At 31.8% G+C, this 18392-nt stretch overlaps 2 protein-coding genes across 4 annotated transcripts; one reads left to right on the top strand and one right to left on the bottom strand.

Annotated features, from left to right (window-relative positions):
- Positions 1-4279: 4279 nt before the first annotated feature.
- On the top strand, positions 4280-7948 carry LOC100787551 (ATP-citrate synthase alpha chain protein 2). 3 transcript variants are annotated; one of them, XM_003521601.4, is made up of 12 exons: positions 4280-4448; positions 4518-4694; positions 4775-4936; positions 5034-5114; positions 5456-5507; positions 5817-5931; positions 6049-6130; positions 6469-6564; positions 6699-6800; positions 6918-7034; positions 7119-7235; positions 7615-7948. In XM_003521601.4, the coding sequence occupies exons 1-12, from the start codon at positions 4350-4352 to the stop codon at positions 7684-7686; spliced, it is 1272 nt and encodes a 423-aa protein (XP_003521649.1). In that variant the 5' UTR covers positions 4280-4349; the 3' UTR covers positions 7687-7948. The 3 variants fall into 3 exon arrangements, with proteins under 3 accessions (XP_003521649.1, XP_006577202.1, XP_014629466.1); XM_006577139.4 differs by having other exon boundaries at positions 4280-4694; XM_014773980.3 differs by lacking the exons at positions 7119-7235; positions 7615-7948 and having other exon boundaries at positions 6699-6817; positions 6918-7036.
- A 4497-nt stretch (positions 7949-12445) lies between these two features.
- On the bottom strand, positions 12446-17641 carry LOC100787014 (probable receptor-like protein kinase At5g18500). Its single transcript, XM_003521600.5, has 8 exons — positions 17275-17641; positions 16405-17105; positions 16184-16288; positions 15296-15418; positions 15057-15227; positions 14822-14951; positions 13424-13636; positions 12446-12874 (listed from the first exon to the last, which is right to left on the bottom strand). The coding sequence occupies exons 2-8, from the start codon at positions 17076-17078 to the stop codon at positions 12758-12760; spliced, it is 1533 nt and encodes a 510-aa protein (XP_003521648.1). The 5' UTR covers positions 17079-17105; positions 17275-17641; the 3' UTR covers positions 12446-12757.
- Between the last annotated feature and the right edge of the window lie 751 nt (positions 17642-18392).

The raw sequence follows: 18392 nt of genomic DNA, 5'->3' as shown, positions 1-18392 counted from the left end.
CCTCCGTCAACCGCGCACAGTGATCCACGACAGAGAAAACTTCTGTTTTTGTTCTTTGATTTTTCCTTTTTCTCCTTTTCATTACACAGATTATTTGTTTTATTTTTTGTTGTTGCAAGTTGGTATTCTCCTGGTTTGGCAAAGGCTTGTGGTTGGTGATGGTAGTCATATGGTGATAGTAATGGTTCATGCAAGAAAAGCTTGGAGGTTGATGAGGGATCTATTTGTTGTTTTGTTGCGTGGAGGTTGCTGTTCTTATGAGCTTGATTGTTATGATTAAAATTAATAGTTTGATGTAGTTGGGAAACATTAGTAAAGAGACAAGCAAAACAAAAATTGTGGATTTTCTTAGCCTTTTGCTACATCTTATTATAGTTGTTTCATTCAACGTTAGGATGGTTGGTGAGAAGTTTATAATCTTTGAATCTATATGTGGTATGTTCAGGCTCTTTAAAGTTGTTTCTGCTTTAAATCAAGGATCTAGATTTAAAACAACTTAAATCAGGTACTTATTTAACATCCAAACAACAACTTACTCAAAATCTAATGAATCAAACTGAGAATTTTTCAAATTTTTACATGAACAAGGATGAACATGAATCTGCAGAATATGATCTAACATGATGATCATGTTTTTTTTATTAAAAAAAAATATTAATTCAGGGTGTAATAGACATTTTATGTATTAACATTAAAATATATTTTATACTTTAAGCTACTGTGCATTGTAAAATTACTGGTGCACCAGTGGACCATTTGTCTCAATGGTGGTCCACCGTAGAATCGTCCTTTTGAAATAAACATAGGTCCTGCTATTTACACACTGTTTTCTGCTAGCTTCAGATCTGTTAAATAAAATAATTTGGAGCAGAGAAGTAGAAAAGACTAATTTTTTAGAGGGATAAATGTTATATAATTTCATTCACGAAAAATACGGTGGGATGTAATTACACTCAGTTAACATATAATCTTGAAGTCTTTGTTAACTTATGAGTTACATGATTAGTTTGTCGCTTTGTTTGGAATTGAAGAGAAGACTTGTCTAGATTTATTCATTGTAACATGAAAATAAAAAATAAAAAACCTTTAGAGCAACTATTAAAGCACTCTGTCACAGCCTTACAATCGGATTCAAAAATCACGGTTGCAAAATCAAGGCTTTTTACCCAGAGAGTTAAGAAGAAGGCCCAAGCTTCGGCCCCTTTTGGGGAGGTCTTAGCCTTGAATCTTGATGAAGTTTCCATGGTTATCTCTCAAAACACAATCCGAAACCAAAGCATTTCACATCATAAAAGATTGTTGCGTCTGTGTTGCACTTTAAGGAGTCATTATGAGGTAGTGTTCAGCTTGGTGGTAGAAGTTGTTTGAAGGTTTGGATTTGCCATGACTGAACATTCCTCCATTATGTTAATTGCTGCCACGCAGAGGAGAAAGCAATTGTTGGTGGAATGGCTGTATCATCCCGTAATTTGGTGATTCGAGACTTCCAGATGCACCACAGAACAACACCAATTCGAGAACGTAAGCTTGGTTGGGAATCCTGCATAAGCTTGAACATAAAATCACGTAAATTGTCTGCATTGGTCCAGCGCTGTTATCAATCATGTGCCATAAATTTGCTGTAGTCCAGATATTCCTTGCATGATCATAATCCAAGAACAGCTGCCATTCATGTTCAATATTACCACCACAACAGCCCAGTCTAGAGGACAAAGCACTTGTTTGCTTCCAAGATTTGATCTTGTTGTAATTCTTTTGGGCTAAAATATATTTTTCATTCTTATAATATTGAAAAATTTAAAATTTATCCGGTAAAATTTTTAATATTTTTTCATTCTCATGAAATTATTAAGATGTGTACGTTTTTTGGCCTAAAGCAGGCTTGAAAAATTCGAGCCTATACAACATTTTTTAAAACTTAAATTATAAGCGAAAACATATTTTTCATTCTTATAAATATCAAAAATTTTGAAATCCGTTTCTGCAAAATTTTGAGTTTTTTTTTTCATCCTCCAAAAATTGAAATTTGTTACTCGTTGCCCAGGACATAGGTTTGGATAAGTCTGAATCTACCTATCATCCTTTTTCATTAGTTTCATTGATAGATACGAGAGTGGGTAATTTTTGAGAGTTAAAAGTCACTACAAAATGTAGAAAAAACCACAAATTTGTAATTTCATCTTCCCTACCTTTGTTCATCTTCTTCGTCCATCAGGTTAAGGTTAATCTGAGAGAGAGGTGAATTTGAAAGTCATGTTGTTGAGTTTGTCGATGATGCTTGATTTCAATAGAACATTAGAATTGATATTAGTAATGTTGAGTTTATGAGCGAAAGTGCTAGGTTTTTGGAAAGAAGGGAAAATTAAATAAGAAGACGATGATGATGAGGTCAGTAAGATGGCGTTGATCATTCCATTTGAGCAAAATATTTAAAAAAAAAGAAAAAAATATTTATTTAAATTTGAAGAAGATGAAGAAAGTTACAGAATAAGGAGGTTAAAAAAAAGGAATTTATGAATTTTTATTCCTATATTTTGTGATAGTTTTTAATCCCTGTAGATCACTCACTTTCACAATCATCAATGAATATATTTTAATATGTATCGAGTAAAAAAAACAATAAATTTTAATTTTTTAATTACAAAAGACTCAAAATTTTGCATTAACGAATTTCAAATATTTTAATATGTATAGAGACAAAAAATATATTTTAGCCTATGATTTAAGTTTTAAACAATGTCAAGTAGGCTTGAATTTTCAGACAAAAAAATAATATATTTCAATTTTACGAAAATAAAAAATATATCAAAAATTTTATAAGAATGAACTTCAAATTTTTTTATATTTATAGAAATGAAAGATATATTTTAATTTTTTTTAATATAAAGTAATCAATTTCTAAATACATGAAATAAATCAAAGTTATAAAAGATAAATAATGATAAATGATAAAGAAAGATACAGAGATAATAAAAATTAGGTACTAAACTAATATTTTTTAAAATTTAAAAAATCAAATTCAATAAAAATTGAAATATAAAAGATTAAATATGTATTTTAGATTTTATTTAATTAGTTTTGTTAATAATTTTGTAGTTTATAATAATTTTTAACCAATAATAAAAAAATATTATTAAAATTAAACTAAATTACATTAATAACATTTTTAAATGACTTAATTTTCCTCAAGAAAATCATTGTGCGCCGCCCACCTACCCGCAAAACGATAATTAATCATTCTTGAATGGCCACCCACGAGTACTGAGTGCATAATACAAATGACAAAATAAAATGAGCATGACAAGCTTGACGACATGCCCATCCTCATCCTTATCTTACACCAAACTGGCAAGTTTTCCTTTTCTTATATCCATTTATTGCGTATTTCATACTTTGGTTGACATTAATTCAACTTTTTATTATTCATGACAAATGTAATATAACATATCTAATTTAAATTTAAATATTAGACAGAATAAAGACATGACTAATAAAAGCTAACATACTGCGTTAATATTTTTAAAGAATATATTATTTAGACCCATAACCACCAAATGTGTAGATGAATTCTCATGAGATTATTTTAGCTGGGGACATGTGATATAGAAAAAAAAAAAAAAACTTAGTCTGATAATTAATTGGCTTGAGATTATTTAAATTTAATTAGTAATGTAAATTCATATCATGAATATTTATATAAATACATTAAAAAGAATATCTATATAAATAATTAGTTAAATTACAATCTTGATCATTCCTTTATCTTTTATGCTGAGTTTGGTCTTTTTATTTTTTCCCTCTATTTTAGTTCACATTTTTTTAAATTCTTAATTTTTTTATTCTCAATTTTACACACGTTTTATTTTATTTTAATTAAATTTTAAATATAATAAATTTAGTTAAGCATCATTAAGAAATAATTTAATTAATTAAAATATAACAAAATAAACTTATGTAAAATTGTGATTTTTCTAAAATTTAAGAAATAAAATAGAGAAACACTCCAAGTCATGAACCAAAAATTAAAGAATCAAAATTGTAATTTATGATAAATAATTTGACTATTGATAACAAAATTATGTCAACTGCAAATAATTTATCTTATAGACTAGAAAATTTTATATTAGAAACAATACTGTTCAAAATGGTGCATGGTAAAACAAAATTGGCTTCCTATAAAATATAAAATACAAGCAGTTGTTTTCTAAAATAATTGGAAAAAAAATAGAGGAAAAGAAATGATTTAAAATTAAAAGTTGAAAGTGTTATAATATAGGTTGACCCACCCCTTCCTTCGTTCCCAGAACAGAGTGTGATAATAGTAAGACAGAGCACCTACTCACTCGTAAATGGCGAGGAAGAAGATCAGAGAGTACCACTCCAAGAGGCTTCTCAAGGAGCATCTCAAACGTCTCGCCTCTATCGACCTCCAAATCCTCTCAGCTCAGGTTTCAATTCACCAACTTTTTAACATGTCTGTTCTGTTCTGTTCTGTTCTGAACTTGGATTCTTCGCAGGTGACAGAATCTACGGATTTCACTGAGCTGACAGACCAGCATCCATGGCTTTCGTCAACCAGATTGGTCGTCAAGCCAGACATGCTGTTCGGGAAGCGCGGCAAGAGTGGCTTAGTTGCTCTCAATTTAGACATAGCTCAAGTCGCCGAGTTCGTCAAAGCACGCCTCGGCGTTGAGGTGTGATCGCCGAAAACCAAAACCAAAACTTTTCGATATTTCGTCTGAACTGTATGTGTATTGGATTGAACTTTTTGTAGGTTGAGATGGGAGGTTGCAAGGCGCCTATAACCACTTTTATTGTCGAACCGTTTGTTCCTCACGACCAAGAGTTTTATCTGTCTATTGTTTCTGAAAGGCTTGGCTCCACTATCAGCTTCTCCGAATGTGGCGGCATTGAAATTGAAGAGAATTGGGATAAGGTGTTATTGAATCATGTTACTCTTACTGTTTTATTTGCTCTGCCTTGTTTGCTGCCGTATTTATGCTTCGTTTCTGCTTGTTACTGTTAATTATCAGGTCAAAACTATATTCCTTCCGACGGAAAAACCATTGACTCCGGAGGCATGTGCGCCATTGATTGCTATACTTCCTTTGGAGGTCAGAATTTTGGCACTTCCCTTATGTCTCTCAGTTTCTTGTGAGTTTGCACAGGAATTTGTATCATGTTCAGCATTCAAAGAGTTGATATAGTCTCCAGAATCTAATCAAATGTGAATAATTTTGACTTTGCATTTTGTGAACTATACTATATGTGACTGCATGATCTGGATTGGTTTAATGCCGTTTGGAGCTAACCATTCTCCTGTCTTTATTCAGTAGTTTGAAATTCTGCTTTTTTAGGATAATGCATTTCTACATTCAATACTATTTACTTCTATTGGCTTCTTTTTTCCTCGCTTGTGCATCTAGCAAATGCTTATTCTACCTCTAATTTGCAGATTAGGGGGACAATTGGCGATTTCATAATGGGTGTGTTTGCTGTCTTCAAAGGTACGCAATTAACAAGCTTGGAAACTGGTGTATTGTCTCATTGTTTGGAACCTGAAGGATAATATGAACTCTGGAATGTAGGAATTAGAAAACGCTTTCGAACTTTCATATGTTATTTTAAGTCATTTATCTTAACTTGCCAAATTGTTCAGGGCTACTTAAAGGAGGGTTATGAATATTGTGTGCCCCTTTCACTGATACAAACTATGGGAAAATACTAAATACGATTAGCAATGCCAAGTACCGTGGCTATTCTTATATGCACAGTTTTAAAGTCTAACCTTTTTTCCACTCCCATTTTGTGCATAGATCTGGACTTCAGTTTTTTAGAGATGAATCCATTTACACTGGTGAATGAAAAGCCATATCCACTGGATATGAGAGGGGAATTGGATGACACTGCCGCATTCAAGAACTTCAACAAGTATAAGCCTTTCATATTTTGTTCAAAATTCAATATTTTAGTATTCAAGTCATGAAAATTTACCATCCAATGCATATAACTAGTTGTTATCCAATCTATATATCTTTATGCTTTCAGGTGGGGTAATATAGAATTTCCATTGCCTTTTGGAAGAATTCTGAGCCCTACAGAAAGCTTCATTCATTCCTTGGATGATAAGGTATTTTTTTTTTTACTTTTATCTGTATAATTTCTGTGCTATTGTTATAAAATTAAGGAAAGCTTTTCTTTATGCTTTTATAATTTGCTGAAAACAAACTTTTTTCACACTTTTTTTTGCCAGTTTATTTTACGTGGGCTTTGCTTACATTAATTCTGCATATAGTTAAGCATTGAGCTCTAGAATAAGCTATATGTAGCCTAGATAACTTACACCTTGCAGTGATCTTCTTGTTGCAGTACCTTAGTTTTGTAAAATTCATACTTCCTTATTTTAATAGTAACAAATGGGATTTTTCTGTGTACAGATTCCTAAAATATACTCTTTTTGTATTGCAGACAAGTGCATCATTGAAATTTACTATATTGAATCCGAAAGGACGCATATGGACAATGGTAGCAGGAGGTGGTGCAAGTGTAATTTATGCTGATACGGTAAGTTTTCATGTTTTGTGGATATATTTAATTCTGGCTAAAAATATGAATAAAGGGACACCTCAAACAGATATTTTTAGGAAGTTTTCTTTTAGTAGGTCTTTCGGTGAGTTAATATACCTTTTGTTTACTAGGTTGGAGATTTAGGCTATGCATCAGAGCTTGGAAACTATGCTGAGTATAGTGGAGCTCCGAATGAGGAGGAGGTGTTGCAGTATGCAAGAGTTGTAATTGATGTAAAGATCATATCCAAGTGATTTCTTTTCCTCTTCTTGTGACTTCAATTTCGCTTTTTCATAGCTAGTGGTTTTATCACTATATTTGTGAAGATTGTGCTCATGACTATGTTGCAGTGTGCTACTGAAGACCCCGATGGCCGTAAGAGAGCCCTTCTTATTGGAGGTGGCATAGCAAACTTCACTGATGTTGCTGCCACATTCAACGGGATTATTCGAGCCCTGAAAGAGAAGGTGTGTTATCGTTAGTTGTATTCTGAATCTGCTTCAACTTGTTAATTTGAAAGTTTATGAGTTGGTTTCCTCATCACTCTACAGGAATCAAAGCTTAAAGCAGCGCAAATGCACATATATGTCAGAAGAGGTGGTCCAAACTACCAGACTGGTTTGGCAAAGATGCGTGCATTGGGGGAGGAGTTGGGAGTACCAATTCAGGTAAGAAATAAGGATGACAATCTTTCTAGGGGTCATGCTTTTAAATCTGCCATGAATATGCTCACCTGCTGACCACTGACCAGCAACTTTTAGTTACCAGAATCCGGGGCCAACGAGTAGTTACTAAATTAATGCTTTTTGGTTTGTAGTCAAACTATTCTAGTAAATGGTGTAAATTGAGAAATCTTGTAACTTTTAGTTCTTTACCTTAAGGCTTTGGCAGTAAGCCTGAGGATTTTAAAGCTAAATAGGTGCTGTGCTGTGTGTATGCGTTGGAGTCTTGGGTAAAGAGTTTTTTTACCATTTGGTATAAAAGTATTGAAATACAAAATTCTTTTCTGTATTTTGTTGTGTGATTGTAGTAATTTTGTGGTTCCAGGTTTATGGACCGGAGGCCACGATGACGGGTATCTGCAAACAAGCTATTGATTGCATCATGTCCGAAGCATAAAGAAGATTAATTTTTGTCTCATCATGTTTCATTTGTGAAACTAATTTGGTGGTGTTTTGATGGATATATTGATATAAGTCCATAATCTGAACCAAAGCAAAGAGTAATAAGGTGAAGATGATAGATGTTACAAGCCTGAAACTGTTAAATTCTTATCTTTTCTTCCTATTGTGATTTTATTGTTATATTTTGACTAAACATTATAAAAATCCCCAATAGTATCCGTGAAAAATGTAATCTTAGTTGGCGATTTTTCCTTAAAGTGTTGAGTTCCATATTTGATTCTCTCTTGAAATCTTTTTTGTTGATATCAAGGACAAGTGCAAAGATTTCTCAAGCTCATTATCAAGAACATATTCTTCCCAAAGCTAAGCTTCTCGGGTAGTTAATTCATGACATAATATTAATAAAGCCTCTTGCCTGTGATTTGAAGTTAAATTGCCCACATTCTTTAACATATAAGTTCAATAGTATATATCAATTTTCTGTATAATTAATCTTGGTTAAGAAATTTGACTAATTACTTTTAATGAAATCTCTTTTCTTAAATATTTTTTTTGTTTACAAGACTTACTTCAAATCTTATATTTATTTAAAACAATGACATATTGATATTTACATCTTATTATAAGGTGGAGGTAATTTAAATATAAAACCATTTATTCATCTCTAGACCATATCTAGCTTTAGTTTTTTTTAATATATCTATCTTTAGTTAATCATACCATAATTAAAGCTTTAAGCTATCATTACAATTTCTACATATATTTCCCTTTTGATTAAGTAAAAAAATATATTAAGAAAGTTGAAAATATTTAACCCTTTGTATAATCTATCAATCTATATCAAATGATCCCAGCGTAATTTAAATCCGCAAGTTTTGATAAGAATAACACTCTAATCAACTAAACTACTAAATCATTTTATTATTGCATTTCAGTTTAAAATATAAATATACTTCATGTTATAATGAAAATCTAGTTATATACCTTCCCCAATCTCTCATGTTTCTACATTCCTGATTCTCTGAGTTTATGTTCTTTTTCTTTCTCTTTATCATTTTGTTCGGCTTGTTTCTTTACTTATTTTATGTTCATAATTCCATTCTACACGCCCAACTGAAATTTTATTGTGAATTGAATATTAGGTTCCATTTGCATTCTTTAAACGGGAGCTTGGGTAAGTAAAGAGCATATCATTGTAATGTAAAGAGAATATGATGCTTTAGCTGATAATTATAAGATAAGATAAAATCTCTGAAAAATCACCGTTCGAATTTTCTTTAAGAAATGTGTTTGAATTTAATGTTTTTCCATATCTTCAATAAAGTTACTTTCAAAAAGAGATACATGTGAAAAAAAGAGAGAATAAAATAGTATATTTAGATTGATGGTAGATAATGAAATAAAATGATCAAAAACATAATGGAGGGGAATGAAATGAATTAAAAATATTATTTTAATGTTTGAGTATCCCCTTTTCATGCATATACAAACTTTTAAGTCTATTTACTTCCTGTGACTTCTATCCCTTTTCATGTATATACAAACTTCTAAGCCTATTTACTTCCTCAGACTTTTACTTCCTCTTCTCTCCCTCACATCTGTTCTCACTTTAATACTTTTTTCTGATGAAGTAGTTAACTTTACTTTCCTGCATTTAGTATAATTTTTCATGTTCTTAAATTTTAAAATCAATTGAATGGTTTAATAATATGTAACTGATTATCATCCGAACAGTTTAACTTAACTTTTTATTTCTTTCAACTTATCCATTTTAAATTTTTTAGTTCTAACTTGAATTTGATTATTTTTTTAAAATATAAACAAATAAAAATAAAAATGTAGCACTACATAAGTTATTTATCATAAATCTAAAATATAACTTAATTGTTAAAATATTTTAAGTACAATCTAATTTATATACTGAAAAATGATTTTTTATTATAAATTACAAGTTTAATTGTATAAAACAAATATTTATTATGTATAACGTACATGCTAAAATACTAGTTTATAATAAAATGGATGGAGATTCCATTCACTTTTTGGAAAAAGGACAAAGTGAGATAAGTTATAACTTTATAGTTCCTATATTACCCACTTTAATAATATTTGAGCAATAATTTTCGTGTTATATTTGAGCAATGAGTTGTAGGAGTGTTCATAATTTGGGTTAAATCAATTTTGATAATAAAAATCACCTGATCTAATCCTCCTTCGTTTTTTTCTTTTTCTCGTTTTTTTTCAAATATAAGGGATCCCATGATTATTTGCAGTTTTACACCTCTAACACAACATTTTACTTTATCAAATTTTCAGAATCTCACTTAAAAAATAATCAGTAACTTTCCTTTATTCTATCTCCTACTTTCCTCTTATGAGAATTATTCTACCAGACTCGAGTGTATCTTAGATAAAAAAAACACATAAATATATGTTTTTGTTCTTTTAAGTTAGTATTTTTTATGCTGATAAAAAAAAGTTAGTATTTTTTATTTTGTTCGTACAAATTTATTTTTCTAATTTTAGTCTTGCTAAATTTATGTCTTTTTAATTGTGATCTCTTTAAAATATTTTGTTCATTTTAGTTATAGTTATTGTAAATTTATATTTTTCCAATTTTGATTTCTATAAATGTGAATTTATGAGGACCATAAATAAAAAATTAGAATCTTACGGATATCAAATTTAAAAAAATTCAAACTTACAATAAATAAAAATAAGAAAAATATCCTATCAAAATTGAAAACTGTTAACTTATAAGAATTAAAATTAGAAAAATAAACTTAAGACAAAAAAATGTAAAAACCCTAACTTATAAAAAGAAAAACATATTTAAGACAATAAAAAATATTTTTTTTATCATCAGTGGCTTTTAATTATTAATTAAGTAATATAACAAAACTTAATATAATAATTTGCGGGGATAATTTAGGTGGGAGGGGGTGTCAGACTGAAACTGAACATTTGAATGTCGGGTTTTCGATTCACAAACATTTTAGTATATTTGTTAGTTTTTATAATGAATATTTTAAAGGTAATATTTGAGATATTTTTTAATTAGTTATTTGTATTAAAAAAATACATTGACTGACATGTAAATTAAACTTTAAAAAATATTTTTTAAAACCTCCAAATGAATAAATCTCTTTATAAAAAATTGATTAATTAAACAAATATATAACTAGCATAAATACATTGACAAAATATTTTATAGTTATGGGCGAAAATATGTTAACGTCTGTGTTTTATGGTTATAGGTGAAAATATGTTAGCATCAATTTCATTTTATTTTTTATTTTCAAATATTTATATAAAATAGTTAATTTTTCTTCTTATATAAATTTTAAAAACAAAACAAAATGATATATTAAATGAAAAAATTATATTTTTAAGACGGTATAAAAAAGTTTACTATTTATACATACTACTCAAATCAGTAAAATTAGATTGTTTTAATTAGTTATAAGTAATTTTGAGATCTTTTCTATTAAATTTTTTTTATATTTTTAATAAAGTTTAAAAATAACTCTCAAAAGCAATTAGAACAGTATGTAAACTTTATATTTTTGCTTATTCATGGTGCACAAAAAGTAAATATCTTTATATCGATCTCATTCCATGATATATGAATGCATCCTCCACACTTTAACACCGTTTATCTTCTCCTCCCCAGTTGCTGGTCATTGTCTGTTTTCACCGAAGACAATTTTTGGCAATGGTACACCCTCAGCATCATAGTCTCCACAAATTTGGAAACTAAGCTACCTGCATCATCACTGTACACTATTAGCTGGAACTTCGACAGTCGTGTATGTCGACAACAGATCACAACAAAGCAGTGAACATGAGTGGCAGAAAGGTGTTGGCAAATCTCGTTGAATTCTAGCTCCGAAGTGTCGAACTTCCTACATCACTCCACAGTTTGTCAATTAAAATTGTGAGGGTGAAAGAAAATGAATGCAAAGAGAAGAGAAAATATGATTGATGTACTTCCAAAGAGAAGAATATTAACGCGGCATGAAGAGTCAGGACACGACGGCGTACACCACCATACCCGACTACAACATTCAGTCAATGGCGCAAGGCATGGCTTAGGCTCTTCGCGCCGGCAAGCACCACCACGTGATAGACAATGATGACTACTCCCCTGACTGGTGGGTGCAGTTCTACATGTCTCCCTACACCCACACCCGATGAACGCTCCGCGAGATCATCAGCGTGAGGAAAGAGTCGCGTGTTCAAGAAGGAGATTTCGAGAACTTTCAAGTGAAAGAGAGGATATACAAATGTTTTGGAAGGTTGTTCTATCTATCAAGAAGAGAATTTCAATTTCTCACATTTTAGATGAAAATTAAAATTTCACATTTTTAGTTGTTTAAAATTGTTTTAAATTTTCAAAAATTTAAATTCTTCATAAAAAAAACATCCCAATAATGAATTTTAGATTAAAGAAATTTAAATTCTCTGATAAATTACTTTTTTGTCAGTTAAAATTCTCTATCTAAACACCCACTAAAAGTTAAATAAATATGATTTATGATTAAATAATAATATAAAATTTTTTATATCATCAACATGACCATTAAATTCTTTTATTTTTTCCAGCAAAATTATATCTAAGTTTGTGAAATTTTAGCAACCGGCCAAACAAATTATTTATTTCATGAAAGTGAGATCTATGGACTTCAGAATGAGTTGAACTGAAAAGTTTCATGAGGGGTTTCTCAAAATCATTAATTGATCCTTCTCACAGATTTATGGAACATATTTTGGAATTAAGATATCAAATTCTGTACACACCCCAATATTATGGGTTCTTATCTTAGAAATACCATCCACCTTCATACACAAACAATATCTATCCTATATACAAACAAAAGGACACCAAGAACCAATGCATGGGAAAAAAATAAAAAATAAAAATATCTCCAGCTGTGCCAGCCCCTTTGCCATGCCCATCTGAGGTAGGCAAAAATCCAAGAATCTAAAAAGCTATGGAGGAAAAAAAAAGCTACCAATTTATAAATCCCACCAACCCACCGAATTCTTGGGGTCATGTCTGTTGTTCACCCTCTTCTTTCTTCTCTTGAATCCTGAATCTCACTCCTGTCTGTGTCAGAATATTCCTTCTGGGACTCAATTTCTCCACTACCCTCTCGATTTCTTCTTCGGTGTCTTCGGTCCTGAACATACACACAACCAATGAAATCAAATGTTAGCCTTAAAATATCTCATAACACCATGCATCCCTAAGATGGAATGGCAAGGACTAATTCATTAATTTTTGAAAAAAGATGTGAGATCAACTTTGGAAATAATAATATAACTACTTTATTGTTGTTCTAACATACTATTTAAAAAAAATTATAATGAAAAACTATTGGATCATCTTTTTGGTAGAGACCATAGGTAGACGGTAGACTATTATGGGCAACAAAACTAGAGACCACTGATAAAGGTGGAACAATCCTGCACCAATTAATCCACGTGCTTGGTAGGGATCTATTGGATTCATCTGACTTGCGAGTTCAATATTTTTAAAAATTTATACACTTTCACCAATTTTATTCTTCTAGTGGCGTCACAAGCCACAGTAGTTTTGGCTTGACTGTTGGCTCAAAAACAGTAGTAAGCTTTTGATGATTTTTACTACATATTACCAAAGACAGCAAAGGGAAAAAAACAAGCAACAGATTTTGAGGACTTAAATCATGACAGTGAGGAAAACAAACCTCTCTTGGTAAAGGGTATTCCTCTGACTCCAACATTCGTACAACTTGGCCCATCTTGGGCCTTTTCTCAGAATCTGGATCTACACATCTTAAAGCAGTTAAGAGAGCCCGTTTTAAAGCTCTGGTGGATGGCTTCACCTCAATGTTGGGGTCCACCACTTCTTCTGATCTCCTGTTTCCAACCATCATTTTCAGCCAATCAACAAGGTTCACCTGAAAGCATTGCAGATAATTGGTATAGGTCAGTTAAAACACTTGATCAGAACCTGTCATATAGAAATAAGTTACTAAGAGCACACAATTCTTGTTAATAATTGAGCATAAGTTTCTGAAGAGATGGATATTTATAGCCCTCCACACAAACTAATCCTCTTATAATACATATTGCAAGTGCCAGGCCAGAGTTCATATACTGTGTAGTTAAACTATCTATGGTGTTGGAACAAGCTTGGGATAAGCTTCAAAAGTATAGAATAATAAATTTTGCTTTGTAGGAGGGGGGTCCCTCATAGGAATAATAGAAGTAGAAGAAGAATGAGAATTTTTTATCCCAGAGCAAAAATAGCACTACTGGTCTTTCAATGTATGCCCCCTCATATTCAAAATGTTGTGAAAGTGGAAGACAGATGACCCACAAAGCTGAGATGGTACACACTGAAAGCTATAGAGCATGAAAAAGTTCTTTCTCTAGAAACAACTAAGAATTTATCCTAAAGTAGTAGTGTCAATAATGAAAATGTGAAAAGGATAGTTACTAGCATTATTGAGAATGTTAGTGCTATCTGCTATGTGTTTCCTGTTTTTGAAAGAGTTGATTCAAAAGTGAAGATTTACTTTAAGTCCTGTTTCTGTTTTAACTAGTAATTAATTTTTAAGCATAATGTCCCAACATAATGCTAAGTCACTGGTTCAAATCCTGAAAACAGCCACTTCACCTGGAGAATAAGGCTGCATGCATCTACCCTCCCCAAACTTCGCCAGGTGGGAGCCTAGTGCACTTGGTCACTCTATAATGTCCCAATTATTTTCTTCTCTTTAGTGTTGCAGAAAATAATTAGGGTCTAGAGATTATATAATTGCCATGCACCAGAAATTGAAAACAGAATGGTACAGGCAAGATTTTTCGAATGAACAGATCCCTTGCTAATTGCATCAAGCTAGAAAATTAGGCAATATTCATCCTCAAGTTGACTGGCAAAAGGTAGAAGTGTAGTATAGCTATAGCATATGTTATGATCAGCCCCAGATACACAAGACAACTGGACAATTACTTTAGTGTCACAATTTGGCTGAATGAACAAACTTACAGCTGCATTTGGTGAATTGCTATAAAAAAACACTGTGCACGCATACTGAAAGCTGGATTTTGTGCCCAAGATAAAAAGTAAGTTTACTCACTTCATTTGCTGGTCGACCATAGTCAACTGGATCTCTACCAGTAATTCCTTCCAATAGCAAAACACCAAAGCTATAAACATCACTCTTCTCATTTAGAAGGCCAGTATTTGCATATTCAGGAGCCACATATCTGTGAAATATTTATAGCAAAAAAGAAAATAAGAATAATTTTTTCTTACAAAATTTTAACAATACTGAGCATGGGAAAACTTCAGCAGAGCACAAAATTACTGACCCAAAAGTTCCCATAACTCTTGTTGTGACATAACTCTTCCCAGCACCCAATAATTTGGCCAGGCCAAAATCAGAAACCTTGGCATTGAAATCATCATCAATTAATATGTTGCTTGACTTTACATCACGGTGCACCACCTTTGGTTCAATTGCTTCATGCAAATACGCTAGCCTGAAACATGTAAATTGGTTTATGAGGACTAGGGAAAAAATAGAAGCAACACAGATGGAGACACTCACGCTTTGGCTGTGCCAAGGAGAATCTTGATACGTGCTTCCCACGTAAGGTATCCATGGTGACGCATAGCTCCATGAAGCCATTGCTCTAAGTTTCCATTATTGACATACTCATAAACTAACATCCTGTAAATAATCACAATAGGGCAAAAGAAATATTTTTCAGTGAACATGAGAACGATCTCACCAACCACCGAGTAGCAGATTAATAAGCATGCAATTCATATTATGATTACCAGTTATTCTGGCAACAATTATTTAATTTAGCTAAGCAGGTTATAATGTTATATTCAAGGTTGCATTACAAACTCGAGAGTCTACGTAAACTTGTAGAGTTTACTTAATATAAAAAATAATATTAAAAACCTATTAATGACATATATGCATAACATAATACTCTTAACACAACAACAATTCATTTCAATTTCATAATAGAGAAAAATAGCAAAACACAATAATAAAGTGTGATAGTACAACTAAATAAGATCAAACTTCTAAATGACCAAATCATATATAAGTTCATAAAAACATAAGATACTAAAGTGAAAAACATTTCAAAAAGGAGTTAATTTTTTCAAATCATTGTACCAAAAACATTTGAACTTGGGTAGAATACTGTAACCATGGGGTAAATGTGGGGCAAAAATTGCATTTGATTTCAAACTCGCTGACTCACGTGTTGACTCAAGAGTTTACCGGAGTTTATCCCAAAAATAGTTTCAACACAAGTTAACTCGTTTTGCCTACCTAGAGTTGCAAAATCTTTAGAGTCTAAGAGTTAACTTAGGAGTTTAACAACCTTCATTATATGAAATCATACTTTTTTTATAAGCTCGTTATATGAAATCATATATGTTGAGATGATGCTACTGTAATTGAGAACTGTGATACCTGAGAGTTCCCTCAATGCAGTACCCCAAAAGTCGAACCAAGTTTTTGTGTCGGACATGGCCAATAGCTTCAACTTCTACTCTAAATTCTTTCTCTGCTTGACCTCTGCTAAAACAAAAAACTTAGGAGTTGAATTTTAGCCGAATAGAGACTAGAGAGGAATAAAAACAAAGCAGCTAAGGTAACTATAATGGATAATTGGGCACTGTACTGAAGCTCACGTGTTATTAAGTATCTTTTTAACTGCCACTGGAGTTCCATTGATCAACTGTCCCCTATAAACCACTCCATAGCCGCCTTCACCGAGGACATTTTCTTTGGAAAAACGGTTCGTAGCAAGTTCAAGATCCCTCAAGGTAAACCAGTGACCCCAACCCAAGTGAGAGAATTCTGGAAGGCCAGATAGAGGTGAAGGAGCTGTTATAGGGTATGAAGAAGATTGCTTGTACACTGTAACCGTGCCAGAGCTACCTTCTTCTCCTGACTGTGAGTGTGAAACGCCTCCATCTTTCTCAATGTAATGAAATGAATCTGAGTGAGTGCCACTATCTCCATTCTTCATCTTCCCCACACCTAAATGAACCATGACCTTGTCTGATTCCTTGTCACTGGACTTATCCTGAATCGTGAGAAGTATTCCATCACGAGGAGCAAATACATTAGTTGGCACTTGTTCAACCCGCACTTCCTTGATTTCCTTTGAGACAGTTGGTATTTGACTAAGGGGAATCTTGTCTTTATCTTTTCTAGATTTCTTCCTTGAGGTTAGGCAAAGTGAGACCACAGAAAGAATGACTATTATAGACAATCCAACTACAATTCCAAATATTTCCCAAACTTTTAGACCAAAAATGGGAGTTTTCTTGGATAATTCAGCATTAAGATTAGACCCCATTTCTCAGAAAGTCTTGAGAGTTGACACCTACAATATGCAACACAAAGACATTATCAATCAATTCAGACAATAACAGCACATATTCATCAAACATTTGGAAGGAAAAGGAACCAAGAAAGCACAAACATGAGATTAAAATTATCTCAAATTAATACACCAACAACAACCTATAAACCATTCATGGTATCACTCTTACCACTACTCATTCACAAGGACAAAAGACAAGCCTCAAATCCTAGATCTCAGAAACAGCCCCATCACAAGTTAAGAGGCTCAAACAAGGGAACAAACCCAAAAGGCCAGATCTTTGAGACCCCCGAATCTTGGGGGTGTCAGCAAAAGCAAGTGTCTATATAAGTAACATCATATTCCCATGTGTGGAAAATGTGAGTGTGAATCTAAGATGGGGTGGAGCTATCTGAAGAAGAAGAAGAAGAACATACACAAAGGTGGTCGAGTTAGAGGGACATGAAGGGAAAATGTCAGTGATGATAAAGAGGAAGGAAGGGATGGAGTTATCAGTGGTAGGTGATGAGTGTTTTGGAATAGATGCCTTTCAACGCATGCATATAACTATGCTTATAAAACATCCATTTTTTTCCAACATGAAATTCTCTCCTTTTTTTTTTTTTTTTCTTTTTGGTAATGACATGAAATTCTCTGATGTAAGATTGAAGAATGATAGGGACACTTTCTCTCAATTTTTTCTCATAGACTTTATTGATTGATTATAATTTATTAGAAACTATTTTGATGATAGATTTTATTTTTTATTTGATATAAATTAAGAGAAAAAATTATTAAGTGAAAAATAAAATTTACTAAAAAGGTAATTTTTATTAAATTTTAATCAATTACAGAAGAAATCTTATAAAAATTTGTCTAACTAGCATCTATCATGTAAGATTTTAATTCCTAAACGAAAGGTATGCCTCTCCCTCTTGGCATTTCATGAACGTGACTCGTTGTCGGTAACTATTTAATTTCACTCTTTTTTTAAAATAAAAAAATTAATTTCACTCCTTTTTCATTTTTTATTTGTATTTGCTTTTCTTTTTCCTTTCCTTTCCTTCATTTGATTTGATGGTGGTATAAGCTGGAAATTTTACCAAATTTAAGACCCTAAGTTAATGGAAATAAATTATAAAAAATAAAATTAGTAATTTTAATTATATAAATATAAATAAAATAAAATAACAAAATATAAAATTTTATTTATAAATTTAATAAATTTTAAAACTGAGGGGTGCGAGTGCACCTCTCATTTAAATGTAGGTCTGCCACTGCTATGAGCTATCCATCAACAGCAAAAAT

The sequence above is a fragment of the Glycine max genome, chromosome 3, assembly GCF_000004515.6.
Source record: "Glycine max cultivar Williams 82 chromosome 3, Glycine_max_v4.0, whole genome shotgun sequence".
In the NCBI taxonomy this organism is placed as follows: Eukaryota; Viridiplantae; Streptophyta; class Magnoliopsida; order Fabales; family Fabaceae; genus Glycine; species Glycine max.
The sequence above is the reverse complement of the archived record's forward strand: the minus strand, read 5'-3'. Positions and strand labels throughout refer to the sequence as shown.